At 36.2% G+C, this 17,828-nt stretch overlaps 1 protein-coding gene across 1 annotated transcript in view; it reads right to left on the bottom strand.

Moving 5' to 3' along the window:
- The window catches only part of FTSZ1-1 (homolog of bacterial cytokinesis Z-ring protein FTSZ 1-1), a 41,229-nt gene that overhangs the window by 14,549 nt on the left and 8,852 nt on the right, over positions 1 to 17,828 (bottom strand). Inside the window, exons 3-6 of the mRNA XM_089832163.1 lie at positions 13,019 to 13,118; positions 11,382 to 11,611; positions 10,775 to 10,942; positions 10,395 to 10,628 (exon numbers count right to left, since the gene is read on the bottom strand). Of these exons, the coding sequence (XP_089688289.1) occupies positions 10,395 to 10,628; positions 10,775 to 10,942; positions 11,382 to 11,611; positions 13,019 to 13,118 (732 nt within the window). The remainder of the gene's footprint in view (positions 1 to 10,394; positions 10,629 to 10,774; positions 10,943 to 11,381; positions 11,612 to 13,018; positions 13,119 to 17,828) is intronic.

Genomic DNA, 17,828 nt, shown 5'->3' with positions numbered 1-17,828 from the left:
GTACGACTTCCTGGTCACAAATCTCCTATCATCATTATCAGCTTCCCTCCTAATATTATGTTTCTCGTCATATTCATTAGTATAATAAACTCTTGTCCCACTTCCTTTGCTATGTAGCTTTATATGTGCCTGAAACGGACCCAATCCTATTTCATGTGTTCTACCTGTAGGCTTACTTTTGCAAACTGCACCTATTTTGATTAGCGTAGCTGATTTCAAGACCAATTGTTTCTCAGCTATTTCTATCATTAGGCTCAATTTTGTATCATAGTTTGAGGTCCACCTGAAAGATTCTCTATAATTTGTTGGTTCACACAACAATCAGAATGCAATTCTCTTGCCGCAATTGCGAACTCTTCTCCATATATTGTGGCAAAACACCAAGCAAGGACTGTAATTCTGGGATTTTTGCACACCTTGCAGCCACAAAGATCAGGCTTGATTTGCGTTAAAATATTGAGCTAAAAACTGTCAAAAATTTCGTCAAACAATTTGTCATATAGCCAGCACTTGAGGCTCACTTATTATTGTTCCCATTCTTTGTTATCATAGAGTTAAAGTTAAGAACATGCCAAACAAGATGCCAATACTTTCAAGCTAAACTAGACCTTGAAGTTGAATACAGACTTTTAGAACGTTATATTACCACTGTAATTTTCCTCCTTGGATATTAAGAAAACACATGTGATTTCTTTCCAAGGTATTTTACCAAACAGTCGGCATGCACTAAACTATTGTAGATTAACTAATCTACTGTAGTTGTTTACTGTTAATATTCCCAATCCAACAGCTTACCACTGACCCCTATCTTCAAATTAACGTGTGCAAAGCTCAAATAATGGAATATGGCCAAAGATCATGCGACAAGTAGTGTATATACCACTGTAATAACTTCTGTTGTATTTGAGTAAAAAAAAAAATTGAACAACCACTGAAGAGAATTTCGTCAAACAGTTGGACTACAACCATGCACTGGGAAAATTATGTATCACAGTTCAACTCCTTACTATTCATGAAGATTCATACCAAGAATATATCAAATAAGATGCCAATGCATTCGATCTAAATGGACCTTGAAGCAGTTCTAATGAATACCATTAAAAGTCTTAGAATCCCCAACAACCAATATCTCTACCAAGGACGTCAGTTACACCACCCGACTTGTAATTGTAGTTGAGGAACCATGCGTGGAAGGAAATCCGACTGCCTATGGTGTGTGAATGATGTCGTGACCCTGGAGGTACCCGTCTTACGTATGACAACCCGTGAGCTGGTATAGGAAATACGGCTTAGAATGAAAGCTCTCCGTTAGTTCAAAAACCCATCATTATCTCCCATGGCATGGAGTCTGCAACAACTATGCCACAAATGCCAAGCCCCTGCGATATCTTCTGTAACCTACAACCTTCAATGTGCTACGGTGTCAACCACCCGAGACCTCTATTCTAGACGTGGGAGATGAGACATCTGTTGATGCTGAAAGGAGAATGTCGTTTGAGTAGTGGTGGGGCAGATAAATGACGGCTCAGTCTGTGACCCAAGTTGGGGTGACTTACTTTACTTGTGGAGTGCCTCCCACAATTAGAGTGATCCACGTGAACTATTCTTTGCTGATAATCTCTCAATCCGGATACTAATTTACTTAGCTAACAAAGTTTCTATTCAAACACCTAGAATACAAGTTAATGCATTAAATCCACATTCTACTGCATAACATGACTGTACTTACTTCAACTATCGGAACTGGAATCATATTTTCTCGTGTCGATTTCTGCCTGGGTTGTGTATTAATATCCCAAGAGGAAAGATTGGGGTGACATCCAACTTCCTCAAACAACTCAAGGGATTCCGTCCTCAGCATTTGCCAATCACATCAAAGCAACCAGAAATTTCAGTATTCTTGTGTCAATTCCTTCTGCAATTTATTTGCTGATATAATTTCACAGGCTGGCAGGATGCATGGCTCTGATACCACTGTAATATCCCTTTCTGAATATTTACTTAAAAAGACATTGATATAAACGTGCAGATTTAAAACCAAACAGAAAAGCAATATTTGATATAAATTCCAAAACTTTAATCGATTTGTAACCAGCAGATTTGCATACAAGAACACTTAGAAAAGTTTGTTTGATTCCTTCAATATTCAGAAGTACATATATAAACCAGCACTTAACACAAATAGCCGCCAAATAACGTTACTGTATCATACAACAGCAATACAATAACATGCAACAATCCAAAAAATCCAATCTTATAAACAGCAAATACAATCAGATTGGCAAATGTAGATAAAACCTGTAAGAAGGCTAGGTTTGCGTCCAACCTTCAAAAGTTTCTTCAAGGGTTTGCGTCCTCAAAGAGATAACCAGTCACTATTTCCAACTCCTAGATTAATATTTATTTTTAAATATTATAATCTTCATGCCTTCCCATGTGGAGCCTGTTGTACCTTTATCACTTTTTCCAATGTGATGCACGCTCTTTTAGGCAATGTGGGATAAAGCACCTTTTTTGTCATTTAGTCACTTAAGTGAACATAGTACCTTTTTTAAATAAAATGACAAGTTAAATGAACTTTAAAAGTCACTTAGTTGATAAACCATATAATCATCAAGCATCAAAATAACTGACCAAATGAACTCGGATAAACACGTGCAATAGCTCGTTGGAAAGCTCTCGGCGAGACGCTTCCAAACCAACACTAAGATACCAAAAATGTTGAGCTCAGTTTACTTACTAAAAATAGTAAGCATCCGGACAACTTGCCAAAACTGCTCTGTTGGGCCTGAAACTAGAAATGTCTAGGCCAAATCTAGAACTGAACCCCGTAAAGAACCTTTTCACCCCCGAAACCTAGGCAAAGTGAGCTGGCAACACAAAATTATAATGTCCCAAAAAAAGGGACATTACATTGGCATATTAAATTCGCTCCCTTGCATGGCTCGAGCATCATCAGGATCACTCCCTTGATCAAAATCATGTCCTTGAATTCTTTCTTGCTGTCAAACTCAGACTCTTCCTTATGTCCTTGTTTGATGAAAGTTTGATCTTGAGATAATTCCTTCAACTTAATCGTTGAATTTTCTTTCCTTTGTTCCAGTTTCGAAGTGCATCATCTTATTATCCTTTGAACTCAATCGCTTTAGACTAGTCCTTTTTCATTGCTATCCTTGGCCTTGAGCTTGATCTTGTTTTCCACCATCCTTTGTTCAGTTCCTTGTGACTATCCCTGCCTTTGATCGAAACATGATTCCTAGTACAAAACTCAAAATCAATATGGTCTTTAAAGGACTTAAACAAAATAATAAATTTTAGACTTCACAATCCTTGAATTATCCCATGAATTTTATAACAATTTAGTGATTCCATCCCTTGAAAGATTGTAATTAAAGCAAGCATTTGGATGAGAATCCTAAGACAAAGTCTGATCAACACTTAGCCTCAAAAAATAACCAAATTATTCTTGCATTTTAATCTAATTTTCTCAAACTAAATTGGACAAGTCTAAAGGCTGGCTATGGATTTAGTCCTAACAACTTGTTAAACTTACCATACATCACGTCCATGGATCTAGGTGTGAACTTACAAATCAAACTCATGCCTTCATTAAGCACCGAATCATATTATCATCAATGTCATACCTTCATAAGGCAATGGCAAGCTACATAATAGAAGTTGTGCCTCTTGATCCATCACCTTTGGTAGAACCAATAAGTTGTGTGAATGACATCATCAATAAATCATGACTCCTTTTGAGGCATGGTGTAGAAGAAAACCGGTTGTGAAACACTTCAAAGTATTTAGTTGTCTAGCATGAGCACACACATCTTCAAAGAAATGCAAGGCGCCTCCACCAAGGCCTTCTACATTCATTGGATATTAAGAAAGTGTTAAGACATATAGACTTATCATGAGATTCATAAGATCTCAATAAAGAGCAATGTTCACTTTGAGGAAAGATCACCTACCTTATCTTCTAATCCTCTCCATACTTCAAGCATTGTAGAAATTGGCAGTAACAAAAGTGACAATGATTCAAATGGTTCATCTACCTCAACCACAACACGCAGGATTACACCTTTTCTTGGTAAACTTAAGGTTGAGGATACTCCTTTACCCTCATCTTCCACTAGACCTCATTGGGTTAGACACACTCTTGATTCAGTAGTTTCACTTGTGGGGGATCTTTAGATAGACAAAGGACAAGGTCGCAACATCAATATATTCCACATGCATGCATTGCTATAGTCATAGGTCCATGTGATTTAGTATAGTTGGGTACACCTTGTCTTCTAGTTACTAATTCATCAGTTGACTACTTGACAAACACTGAAAGTTTGTTTGTGGAATCCCACATAGCAAATGTGGGAGCCATCATTTATGATATACATCTTTTTGATGAGGATGATCCTTCTACAATTGTTGCGAGGGAACTTTCTAATCCTCTTGTCCATTCTCTACATGATCAATCTTTCCAGGCTAATGTCATTGTAATTCTTTATGTGCAAATACCGGAGGTCTCTTTATCATTAGGGGAGACACTTGATTCTTTGAAACATGTTCTACATCCATCCTTGTTAGATCTTGACTTTGGAAGGGCAACCTTCAGTATCAACATATGGACAATTGAGCACTTTTCAGAGACATCATTCATCTTGAGGTTTCTTCCTATAGATTGGCAAGGGGAGGAACGTTGTTAACTATTCATGGACCAGCTTTTACATTCATCTTGGAGCAGCTATCACTAATAGGCATTCTACATTTTGTCTCTCTTCTTCTACTTCTCTCTTATGGAAGGGACTTTTTCCTTTTTCCTCATATGGGTTTTGTCCTTCTCATAGTTCTTAATTTTATATACATGATGTATTTCATAATGGGGGGGTCTTGGTTACTCCATCCATCCATGCATCTTGTTTTATTTTCGTCTCTCTTTTTGGGGGAGGGTTTTTCCCATGAGGTTTTCCCTCTTTCTCAACTTTAAGAGAGATTGCATTGCATACCTTTTACACTTGCAATCCGTGCATGGCCTATAGCCAAGACCCATCATGTATTGTCACATAGCATTGTGAGCTAAGTGCATCCCCCTAAGTTGCACTTAAGTGGGGGAGTTAGTGTAATTAATTAATTATAATTACACTTTAGTTTACTTAGGATAACGCATTTGCATATTAGTTGTCATCTAGACATATAGGAGTTTCAACTTCATTTTAGCACATGGTGTTGGAAAAATCCACTCGAGGTGGAGTTAGGTGTCATCTTAAACCTCTATCTGTGTGAGATCCACCTATTTCTCTTATCACATTATCATACTCACATTGTTGCACATATTGCACATACTTTATTCTAGAATGAAGGATGATCCACCATTTGTGGACATATGATTCCCCCATATGTGATTCATAGGTTATCTCTTTCATCACTCCTAACTATAATGCATTGCATATATATCCAGGCATGTTTACATTGTATTAGATTTGATCAATTGCATCCATTATTGTTTGATTATTGATCATCATTGAATTTAGTCCTTTGAGGATCATATCATTTTGTCTCTCTTGTTTTGTTATCTATTGAGCTTCTAGATCTTGGCATTTCATTCTTTGTCTTAGGAAAATTCTTACAAAGGCATCTTTACTTCAGCAAAAAACCCTAGGTTGAAGGCACAAAACACCAAAAGATGACCACAAAAACCCTACCTAGAATTTGTTTGCACACCAAGGGTGCCAAAATGCAGGCAAAACGGCCAAAGGTAACTTGGAAAACTCCAAAAATGTGTAAGGAAAATTTGTCTAATATCATCAATGTGAACATGAGCCATGCAAGCATGAAAAAACACTCAAAAAAGTGCTTGAAACCCTACCAACAAAATCGAAGGAAAGATGTGCAAGCTTTGTAGTGCCCAAAGAATGGCAAACAAAAAAAGCAAGGCAAAGAGTCGTCAAAGGAACAAAACAGTTCATTTCTCTAAAATGACATGATCAATGCGATCGCAAAAAAAATTGCTTCTTAAACAAGTGCAGGAGTTCAAGCGCAAAAAAATAAAGAATGTTGTGTGCCCTAAAACAGCGCACAAAGCCAACGACGCCTAATCTCGAACAAAGAAGATGCAATCAAAGAATGCATGGGCAATGAAAGAATCTTACGATTTTAAGAGAAGAACAAATGCCCACAAAAAACCCCAACTATTTCAAAAGGAGACCTATAACAAAAAAAAATCATAAGATAAATTAATTAATGTCCAACAAGAGACCACGAAAAGGATCTAAGGGACTGAAAGCATACAACCAGGGAGATTAACAACAAGACCACCAAACGATGTCCAAGAAAGAGCAGAACAAAAGAAAACAATAAGGTGAAAGAGAAGCCAGAGCAAGAACAAGAACAAGAACACCCCCAAGGCAAGGACTAGGGATCCTTCCTTGGTGCAAAGAAGTCCAGAACAGAAGGGCAAGGCCCAAGGCAACCAAGAATTGAAGTGTGTCTCCAAGGACTCCTGGAGGGGTGACGTTGTTGAGATAGCCCACTGCACGTTCTCACGGATCTGAGATGACCGATGGTAGGAGCGTTGACTAGACACTTCACATCCTGAGCAGGAGGAGGCGGTGAGAAGAAGGCAGTGATAAGTTGATCCACAACCTGGCTCTCGAGAAAAAGAAGCTACAAAGTATGATCATGGAGCTACATGGTCTCCCGAAAGTAAAGCACGAGACATCTCTGGTCCGTATAACCAGTGTTTCCTAGGGACGCATTTCCAACATAATTTGACCCGTCCCAAAAGCAGTGATGTCCTAGAAGCTTGGAAACTTTCTCCCCGAGCTATCCCATAAATTAATGTTTGATTTTTTATAATGTATTTGCCTTCCACTCTTATGTGAACTGTTAATTTAAATTATTTAACACAATTTATATATTAAGGTTTTCTAATGTATATAGGCACTATATCCATGTTTTTGTATGGATATTTAAAATTTCCCTATATATTTTAAATTTTCCCTATTTTTTATATAGTTGTCCCCACTATTATACTTTACCTTGCTCTATGGGAAAAAGTTCATCCCCAAAATCCATTTCCTCATCCCCTCATCCCACCATGCCAAAAAATCGAGGTAACATAGCTAAAACAAATTCTAGAAAATTTCTAGAAGAGGCTCAATTTTAAAAAAACACTAGATTTTATGAAACTGCATCAACCCACTCTTATACCACGTTACAATAATCAAAGTTGTATTGAATAGAGGAGATAGAAGCTCCTGATAAAGATTTACAAAGGCAAATTTTTTAAAAGACACAATTGTGAACTAAAGATAGAAATAGAGCCTACTTACAATGACTAAAATGACCACTAAAGAAACATTACATTATTTTAATAACCCTGTGTTGGATGGATGGCATCATGCCACATGTAGGCCAAGGGCAAGTGTTGTATCTGCCCTAACACTTAGCTTGAGGAATGCTTTTTGAACCCTTTCATCCTTCCCTCGTTCAATCACTATTATGCATGAATTCTAAAAATGAGCTATAGTCATTACATTAATTACTTAAATGGATTAGGATAATTATCAATTCATATATTAAACTCATATGTTATTTGTCTCCTAACCCTTGTAGCAATGGTCTTACAAATCATATTTCCAATATTGTCTAACATAATTGCAAAACCTAAACCAAGATTTATCTTGCTTAATACATTTTAAAATCTATAGAGGTCTTCCATATATAGAGTTGGTTGTTTCTAAATAGATCGTAGGTCAATCGTATAAGAGCAGCTTAGGAAGCTTGTAGACTCGTTTCCTATGTTCAAATCCCTTCTAGTTTATGTGTGCAAGATTCTCCTATGAACAATCATGTAGGGTTTAGTATGAAAGTTGATTAGGAGAGTCAAGAGGGGTTTCACATCCAAGACAGCTATCCTCCATTGGATGAACAAGAGCTACTGCCACTTGTGGGCCAAGTGGTGTTATATCACACCCTTGCGCTTAGTGTCCATGAATATTCTGAGCACCCTCTTGTGCTCTCCTCTCCAATCCCAATTATAGTTGATTATTGGAAATAAAGCTACAGACTAATGTGTGTAATGTTATTTATATGTGATGTTATTTATGCTTCATGTCTTACACCAATACTTCTTGCCTTGCATGTATTTATGTGTATTACTTTCTACCTAATGTTTATTTATGTGTATTACTTTCTGCCTAATGTTTGTTTATGTGTATTGCTTCCTATCTTACATGCATTCATGCTTCATGCCTTATTTCTTCATACCTTATATGTATTTTTCCTTCATGCCTTATGTGTATACATCATGTCTTGTGTGCATTTATGTCTATTTGTTTGTTTACCCAGTGTTTGTCATGTTGTCAACATGATTTCTTCATATGTGTGAGTGTCATCCTAATGAAATTATGTCCTCAATATGCTATTCATCTTGTCTAACATGTTTTCAATGAGTTTATGTCAAATGTGTTCATGAGTACTGATAATTGTTTCAAGAGCCATATAGAGAAAAAATTAGAACCGTTCAAATTAGACTAGTTACCGAATGTGGGAATAATGAAAATGAACCAAAAAGTTATAAATTCATTTAATAGATGTGTGTCATGCTCCTCACCGTCATCTTAATATATGTTAAGCTCATTCCTTCTTAGACACAAAGAGAGACCATGATATTGTGCAGACTATGGGTCAACCAGTCAGTCCTTCGCAAATTCAAGTGATACCAAAGGAGAAATCAATTTTTAGATAGACAACCTTTTGACCTTCTGTCAAAGGATGAGGGAAAACTTATCTCAATACCTTGCAGATTTAAAAGTCTCGATTATTAATAAATCATGTTTGAATTTAAGGAAAAAACATGTCATGATACAAGTCAGCAACCTGCTGTAATATCAGAGTACTGCTGCAGAAGTAAATTAAAAAATGATCTCTCCCCACCCCAAATTTTAAATTGCTTGATGACAAGAAACCTTGGGAAGGGTGGGACTGTCATCTCTCATCTAATTACCAGCCTTCACAAAGCTACACCCAGCTTTAAATAACAACTTAACCGGGGTGGCAACCAACAAATGGAAATAAGCCACCTAGTATTAGGAAGAAATCAGGTATCAAAAGTGGGAACCCACTGGATTAAATTTAACAAATATCCAAATAATAATTATTTCTTTAAGGGCCAAATGAGACTTGTCAAGACAACACCCAGCATTGAAAAGGTGTGTCTTACCAAAGGCACTTTCATGAAGAGATATTCACTCCCTCTAAATGGGAGACATAAAAAAAATTAAAGCGAGAAAAAGGAGATTCTGCTCTGAATAACAAGGAACTCAGAATTGAGGTTATGAAGCAGTAACAATCTGAAATTATCAGTCAGATCCAAGAGTTTTAAAAATAATTGCATACAGAAATAAAGGAGCCTTCTATATATAACAGAATAATTGGGGGCATTACATGATCACCAACAGAACAATCCCAGGCCAGATCTTATGCATAATCTTTCTGGCCATATCAGTGGTGACTAGCCTGGAAGTAAGGCAAGCTTATGACGTCACCATTAAGCTGAAAGTATATCTTTGTAACTATTGTAAGTTCATTGATTGCTTCTGGCAATAACTGGTTCCACCGGACATTATATTGCGTCCACCTTGATTGTTTATAATGCATTTATGCAATTGAGAGACTGGTGATTAGGGTGTACCGTTGACTCCTAACAATATAGTAGATAAGTTATTTAAACTGATTTGTTCATTTCATCACATGAGTGTTGCAACAGCAATAGTTATGACATGTGCATGAATTCCCTTTGTCTAACAGTTTATTCATATTTAATCTAAAACCCTAGATCTGAAATTAGGTCAAAGGGAAAAATCCCAATCACATTTAGTTTAGTCAATATTTGACTTGATGAATATGCCAATATTTTGTGTGGTGAACTGTTCCATCAGGAAGACAATGAATACTGTCTCTGGATGTGTTATGGTGTTGCATAAGGTTTTTCATTTGGTTAGATTTTACATAAGGGGCTTTTACAGAAAAGGTGGCAAGTACGGATTCATTTTTCCTCTTGGACCCTAAGTGAGAATGGATGCAGGGCAAGCATACAGACAGAATGCCTTTTAATGCATATTCACACTGCTGCAGAATTTCTAAGTCATGATGCACATTGCCAGCTATTCAGCCACTCAACCAACACAGAAAAAACAGTTTCAGCATCAATTCTCAATCATGCTACAGATTGAAAAGAATAGCTATACATGGCTATACAATTCAATGTCTTCCTCAATGAAAAGAAAACAAGCAGCTATCAGCATACTTATAATAAGCTGGTATACCTGCGAAACTCTTTTTAAAAACAAAACAAACAAGCAGCTATTGGCATACTTTATAATAAGCTGGTATACCTGAGAAACTCTATTTACTTCCTGTAGTGTAAGGTCCTTCCCGCCAGTAATGTTGTATACAACACCAGTTGCACGTTCAATTGATCTCTCAATAAGAGGAGCTGATGTAGCTTGTTCTGCTGCTTCTTCTGCACGGTTTTTTCCAGATGACACACCCACTCCAAGCATCGCAGTTCCTGAATTTCTCATGACAGCCTTCACATCTGCAAAATCTACGTTCACTAAACCTGGGATCTGCATTTTAATATGTGCATCATATCAGAAAACCAGATGTTCTGACCCCATCATTTTGTGCAATTCAGAGATGTTCATGTTCAATAATTTATATGCTTGAAAACCAAGTAAACTAGACAACCCACTGAAGTCTGCATCCCACTTACTGTTATTATATCAGAGATTCCTTGTACACCTTGACGAAGGACATCATCAGCGAGGAGAAAAGCATCTTCAAGAGGAGTACTCTCTTCAACAATATCTAGTAATCTATCATTTGGAATGACAATCAAAGTATCCACACATTTCTGTAGTCTCTCAATGGCCTCCAATGCCTATCAAAAATTAACTACTAAATCAACTTCCACCAAAAAATATTTTTTTAAGTATTGCTTTGTTTCTTACAGTAATAAGACAAGGTTTATCACATCAAATGCTTTTATGCAAGAAGAATTACATTCCAACAATCCCAGCATGTAAGTTGCCATTCATGAAAATATTAACTCGTGGACTGATAAAAAACTTAATGTGATCTCTATTCTAATAATGATAGTCAATCACAGGGTTGAGGGCTTGGCTCAATCGGTGAGAACTTCCTGTAGTAGGCATAAAGTCACAAGGTCCACTCTCCCCACAGTCAGCAAGTGCCATTGGTCAGGTTGAAAACTATACCCGGCACTCTGCAGTTTATGTGGGTGGTTACCCGATTCCTGTAGTCTAATAAAATGACAGGCAATCACAGAAAAAACTTAATTGCCAAGTAAATAAAGTCACCTGCACGGATCTCCTTCGACCTTCAAAACTGAATGGGTAAGTAACTACACCAACAGTCAAATGACCTGCCTCTTTTGACAATCGAGCAACAACTGGAGCTGCACCAGATCCAGTACCCCCACCCATTCCAGCTGTAATAAATACAAGGTCTGATTCATCAAGAGCTCGAGTTATTGCTTCCTTTGATTCCTCTGCTGCCTGTTCCCCAAGCTCTGGATTTCCACCAGTACCTGTATTTCTGAGTCAAATAACCATCATTATCTTGCTACCAAAGAAAACGCATAAAAAATTTTAAAATGAGACGATTATTGTTATCTAGACATGATAGGAAAAGGGTCTATTTTTAGTTTCATGCATATAAGTAAAATCTTTATAATCTGACAGACTACTGGAAAACAAAATTATAATAAGTGGGGGATATTTTCCACAGCAAATCAAAAATTGTGATATTGCTATCAGGATTCAACTGTGTAGTTTTTTCCAGTCAAACTCGTTGACCCATGTTCCATGAATAGTGTTTCACAAGAACCCATCTCTCATGAAAATGAATCGAACACTTAGCAACCATTGCATCTAGGTGATGCTCACAGAGGTAAAGCATTATAACTATAATATTTGTATCTTATCAGATTCCCATTACCTTGTTCTATAAAATTGTATTACGCATAGAAATACCTACACTAAGATACCAACATTGGGCAGATACCAACACTGGGCAGATTTTGAACACTTAATATCAGAGGAGATTCTTATGAATCCACTGTCCAATTTATAACTTACAATTTTGCATAATTAACATGTTGTTCATATAGGTCAGATTACAGTTTCTTGTGAAACAGTTATAAATCTCTGGCTTTCTGTGAATGAACTTAATATTGACAAGAATTACATAAACATGAATTGAAAGCTAACTAATCGGACAGAGTACTGGCAAGTGAAAGTCTAATAATATCTTGTGATATTGCTATCAGGATTTAACTGTGTGATTTTTTTAGTCAAACTCATTGACCCATGTTTCATGAGTAGTGATTCAACATGAATCCATCTCTCATGAGAATAAATGGAACACTTAGCACTCATTCGATCTAGGTGATGCTCATGAGAGATGGATTCATGTTGAATCACTACTCATGAAACATGGGTCAATGAGTTTGACTCAAAAAATCACACAGTTAAATCCTGATAGCAATATCACAATTTGACTTTCTGTGGAAATTATCTCCTACTTATCTAATAATATCTTGTTAAACTCCCATTATCTTGTTCTGTAAACATGTGTTATGCATTACAATACCTACACTAAAATACCCACTAAGTAAAATTTAATACTCCACATTTGCTTTATATAACAATCAACATTCATTTTGGAGTAGGTGTAATCAACATGAAGTTTTGGATTTTAATCTTATAAACCAGAACATTGCTGCTCATGGAACAGATATCTATCTCTGATCCTTACTTTTTAATGAACTGAATATTGATAACAAGGATTACTTGATGCCAAAGCTGCAACTTCAAAAAATGGTTCATGGTTTAACATTTTGAAATTTTAGGCTCTTGCGAACAAGAGGATTGTTTCAAGTTGGAACATATACATAGAAAAAGATGCTTCAAGTGGCAAAAAGAATGTATCCTACCTAATCCACGAGTCAATTGTTCCCCAATTTGAACAGTATTTCCTGCAACAGATTGTAGCAGAGCTTGAGCATCTGTATTTATAGCATAAAATTCTACACCCTGCGAAATGAAAAGCAAAAGAAGAAATTATTAAATGTAACATGTATGACTAATCGGTGTCATTAAAAAATAAGAAATGATCTACTGGACAACAACAAAAACCCAACTTCCCTCAATTCAGTTAACTTGTACATGAACTAATTATGTAAGTGCTGAACAGATTTTGAAGAGCAATAGTGTGCTTTTGGTGAATTTGGCCAACTTTGACAATAAATATTTATAATAATTCATTAAAACTACAGTTAGCTCAAAGGAAATTATTGTTCTTTTGTCTAAGAGCCTTGAAATTTTTACCACCCTTAATAATGAGAACAGGAAACATTATGCAACAGGGTAACTTGCATGAAAAAACTTAGCAGTTGCTTTACATGTACCTTCACATTCTTGCATTCAAACCTTCCAAACTGCAGAACTTATTTTCGACAGGACCCTTGTACAACTTGAGGTTCTTTATAGACTTATGAAATGCCTAAAAGATGTAGTCTCACCCTCCTATATCTTCCCTTCCAACGTTGGGAATAGATATTGTGTGTCCATTACACGACCACACAGAGCTATTTGGACTTGGTTTTAGTATTTTAGATAAACATATTAAGCCATAGGTTTTGGTACGTCTTGAAAAACATCCTGAATTCAATAAAAATAATAGATGGGAAATTAAATCAAACAATATCATCATGTAAATACCATATGGGAAAATCCGTTTTGGTTTATAATTTATACTTCAAATTTATAGGTTTCATTTTTGTTTCTGTTCTTTATTTGGGAGGGGGTGGGTGGGAAAGGGGCTTTACTAAAACTTGCATGAAAGATCATTCGGAATATTGCTCGAAATGATAGAAACTGAGATGTAATAAGATACTTTTGAATTTGGAAAACCTGTTATCAGCCACTTGATTAAATGAAAATCTACTGGGTTCCCTGAAATTGAAAAATTGGCTTCATGAAAATTGGCTTCTATAAAAATCTATTTGCTTCAGCCCAACATAGCTGCTAATGTATCTCTTTCTAAAAGTTCGCAAAAAAATGGCTGATGCTGGTTTATTCTCCGAGAAAAGAATCTATTTCCTGCTGCCCAATATAGCTAATAATGTATCTCTCTGAAATTTTGCAAAAAATGGCTGATGTTGGGTTATTCTCCAAGGCCTGAATAAAATACACCCACCAAAAAAACTAAACAAGCATGAAAAAGAAATGCTAATGTTTTTAGTTGGTTTGGAAGTCCTCTCTAGAGCTACTTATAAACTCTTCAAAGGAAGGTTATTTGTATTTTGCCCCAGTGTCAAGGATGTCCTAGCAGAATCGAGGGACATTGTAGCATCCCTCTCAACGAAAGATAAAGCAATTATTTCCAACATGACCTTCAAACATAAACAGCCAGGAACAAACATCCATGTGTCATCAATAGCCTATGACTAGAATTTCATTGTCAAATGACATCAAATATGTTTAACATGTTGAGAGTGCATGAAATGTGTTGTAGACCTGATGATTTGTACCCAATATTTCTGTGAGTAATAGATGGAATTATGACTATACAGCACTTAGATTGCCACAAAATTATTGAATGGTTATTGTAGACATCCAGAATTTACCACTAGTTCGCCATACTAACTTAATTGCAAATTATTTAGATAAGTCATTGTTTATTTATTTTCCTTCAACGTTCACCATTGATTAATTCTGCCGAAAGCTGATTAAGTAAATCAATTAATCAAATCGCTTGTGCAAAATTTGGCAAAGCAAAGGAGTGGGATTTTCTTAAAAAAATGGATTTAACAAAAACAACATAAAAAATTGAAGAACAGTCAAAATTTACTTTCTGTTAGATTAAAGGGTGTTTCCACAGCATAGATATATTGACAGCAAACAAAATATAGAGTTCAACCCATTAATTGTAGAATATATATTTTCATCATTTATATTCATATTGCTGATTATATTGCACGAAACATACCACAATTAAAAAAATAACTAGATGGAGACAGATGTTGAAATGTCAATTACAATATACTTTCTGACTGTGTACAATATCAACCTATAAATAATTACCTGTTTGGATCGATTAATTTATGGAAAACACATATTTATATATAAAGAAAATTCTATAAATAGTTGATTAAAAAACCTGGATGCTGGCGCTCTGTGAATACTCTCCACACCCTCTCCTCTGTGAATTTTCTGTGAATCTTCTCTGCAAATGGTTTTGCAATCCGACTTCCTTGATTCCTCTGCAAATGGCCCTGCTGTGTTTATTCCTTGATTTGTTTGCAAATGGCTCTGCTGCTTTTATATAAATGTCCCTTTATTACACATTCAGGGTTTATAACAATAGTGAATATTCTTTGCAGTTGGCTCTGATGGCAACATATTCCATACACTTTATGGTTTCTGGCATGGTTTCCCTGGCAGATTAATCCAATTTTAACCCAATTTAATCGGATTTTTTGGGCAAACACTCGTTGACCATTGTTGACCATTTTTGCCAATTTTTTGAGGAAAAAAATCAGGACATGACCTGATTCCCAATTAACCAGGATCTTTTCCCAGTTCCTGCTTCTATGAACCTTAGTTCCCAATTTCTCCAATTTAATTAATTCATTAGTCCCTTGTTGCTTAACCAATACTGATTGATCCTCGTTACTATTTCCTCTTATATATAACTTCACACCATCCTCAACTGTTGCCCACTTAATCCTAGCTATTAAATCCATATGCATGAATTAAAATCTAAATGTGCCATCATTTAACATGTGTCCCCTCTCCTCTCATTCTTCCATATGTGTGAGCATGCTGTCTTTTTCTCAATCCTTGCTCACACATTGAGCATGCACTCGGAAACATCTTTGTCTTCCACTTCAACCATCCCATCCTTGCACGTGGAAGCATTCTAAGCTTATCTACACCTTGCACACACTGTGAGCATGCTAACTTGAAATCCTCCCAAGCCTCTACCTCATCCCTTGATCTAGTGAGTTATCCCCACTCCCTTTCTCACAAACACGTGTGAGCATATCTCACAAGCACCAGCCATCTTGTTCACACATGCATGCCTAGCTCTCATACCTCATGTGACATTTGCCAAATGACTACAACTTTAATCCATGCCTCCATCTTCATCAAATCCTAGCCCTTCATTAAAGATTTGTATCTTAGCCCTCAATTTCCCTCATGGAAAATCTATAACTTGAAGAAAGTCCCTTCTATTGGATCATTCACGTTCATCATATCATTATGCTGTCCATTGGATCTTCTAATCCACTTTCACATTATCCATAACTCCAACCATTTCTTCATATATTACCATCATGTTGTCCATTTGATCACAGAACCCTACTATCAAGCTACTAGTTTGCTAAATAACCATTATCCATCAATCCATACATCACAAAGGGCACATCGAGTGGAATTTCTAAATGCATTTCACTACAACTCAATCAAAGGAGCAAAGAAACACAAGGTATAAGGGTACATTTGATACTTTGAATCTTTATGTTCTCATCCTTTGTAAAGCTAATTCTTGTGGAAACAACTCTTTTTCTTCAGCTTACTAATTTATTTCCTGCTTATCAGAAAAATGATGCTTATGTAAAAACATGTTTCCAAATATTCATCTGTCCATACAAGGTCTTTGTTCCTAGAAATTCCATGATGTCTTCTTTTGAAATTGTGCCAAAAAGAGAAAATTATATAACAAATTGAAGCAACAAATAAATGGTTGCACAAAGCAGAGCAGCAGTGGTTTTCTCTGCACAATCATGATGTAAAAATACAGTACTTAACAGGATTACCGTATCTAAAATGTTTACAGCATTAGCCATTGAGCATTACAAAACTTACAACAAAGAGCTATCTCCTCTCACACATTAGCAACTAAGCACTCAAAGGATGCACTTTTCACATTGACTTTCAACAAGAAAAGCTTTAAACAATAATCCATAGATTCTGCCAATATCATTTTACAGACTTCTCTAAAAAACTGTAATCTTCTTAAGTCTACAAATATAATATATGTGGAAGCCGTTAACATGTAACCTAAAGCCTTTAAGTTTGTGAACAAGAGATAACTTGGGGCAATTGCAGCCATAACCAACTAAGTTCTGATCTTCGCAGGCATGCTCATAACAATATGGAATTGTTCACTTATACAGCACACATGACCAATAACCACCAATTCAAACCATTGTAGTTGATATACATTTTGTTTCTGTGAAGACTGGTAGAGTAGCAAACAGAGAACGAGGTCATACGAACTGTGTATTTGATTGATTTGTATCTCTTAATTGGAATAGAATCGTGACAAGCACAGTTAGACAACGATAGTAAACAGTTTGATGATGATGTCAGCAAGTGCGCAAGGAGAGCAGTCGCACGTGTGAGAAGTTGTAAAGACTGTAAGCTGACAATGACTTGTAATTACGAAAAGATGCAATATCTTGTAATATCTTAATGAAGTCCTATTATAATTAATTGGGAAAACCTCAAGGCCGACTCAAAAAATTATTTTGAGGAAATGATATAAAGGAAGGTTATTTTCCTCGTGGTGAAGTGTGATATGTGAGCAAGTAAGCAAGTGGGTGATATGCGAAGTATTTGGTAAATGCAAGTAAGTGATCCAAGGGATTATTGGATGCAAAGTTGGTGATTTGGTATGGAGATCAAAAGAGGATAAGTTCGGTCAAGAGGACAAAGGAGCTCAAGATTATTTAA

This window comes from Cupressus sempervirens, chromosome 5, assembly GCF_028749045.1.
Source record: "Cupressus sempervirens isolate cs-2001-9-10 chromosome 5, ASM2874904v1, whole genome shotgun sequence".
NCBI classification, from domain to species: domain Eukaryota; kingdom Viridiplantae; phylum Streptophyta; class Pinopsida; order Cupressales; family Cupressaceae; genus Cupressus; species Cupressus sempervirens.
The sequence above is the reverse complement of the archived record's forward strand: the minus strand, read 5'-3'. Positions and strand labels throughout refer to the sequence as shown.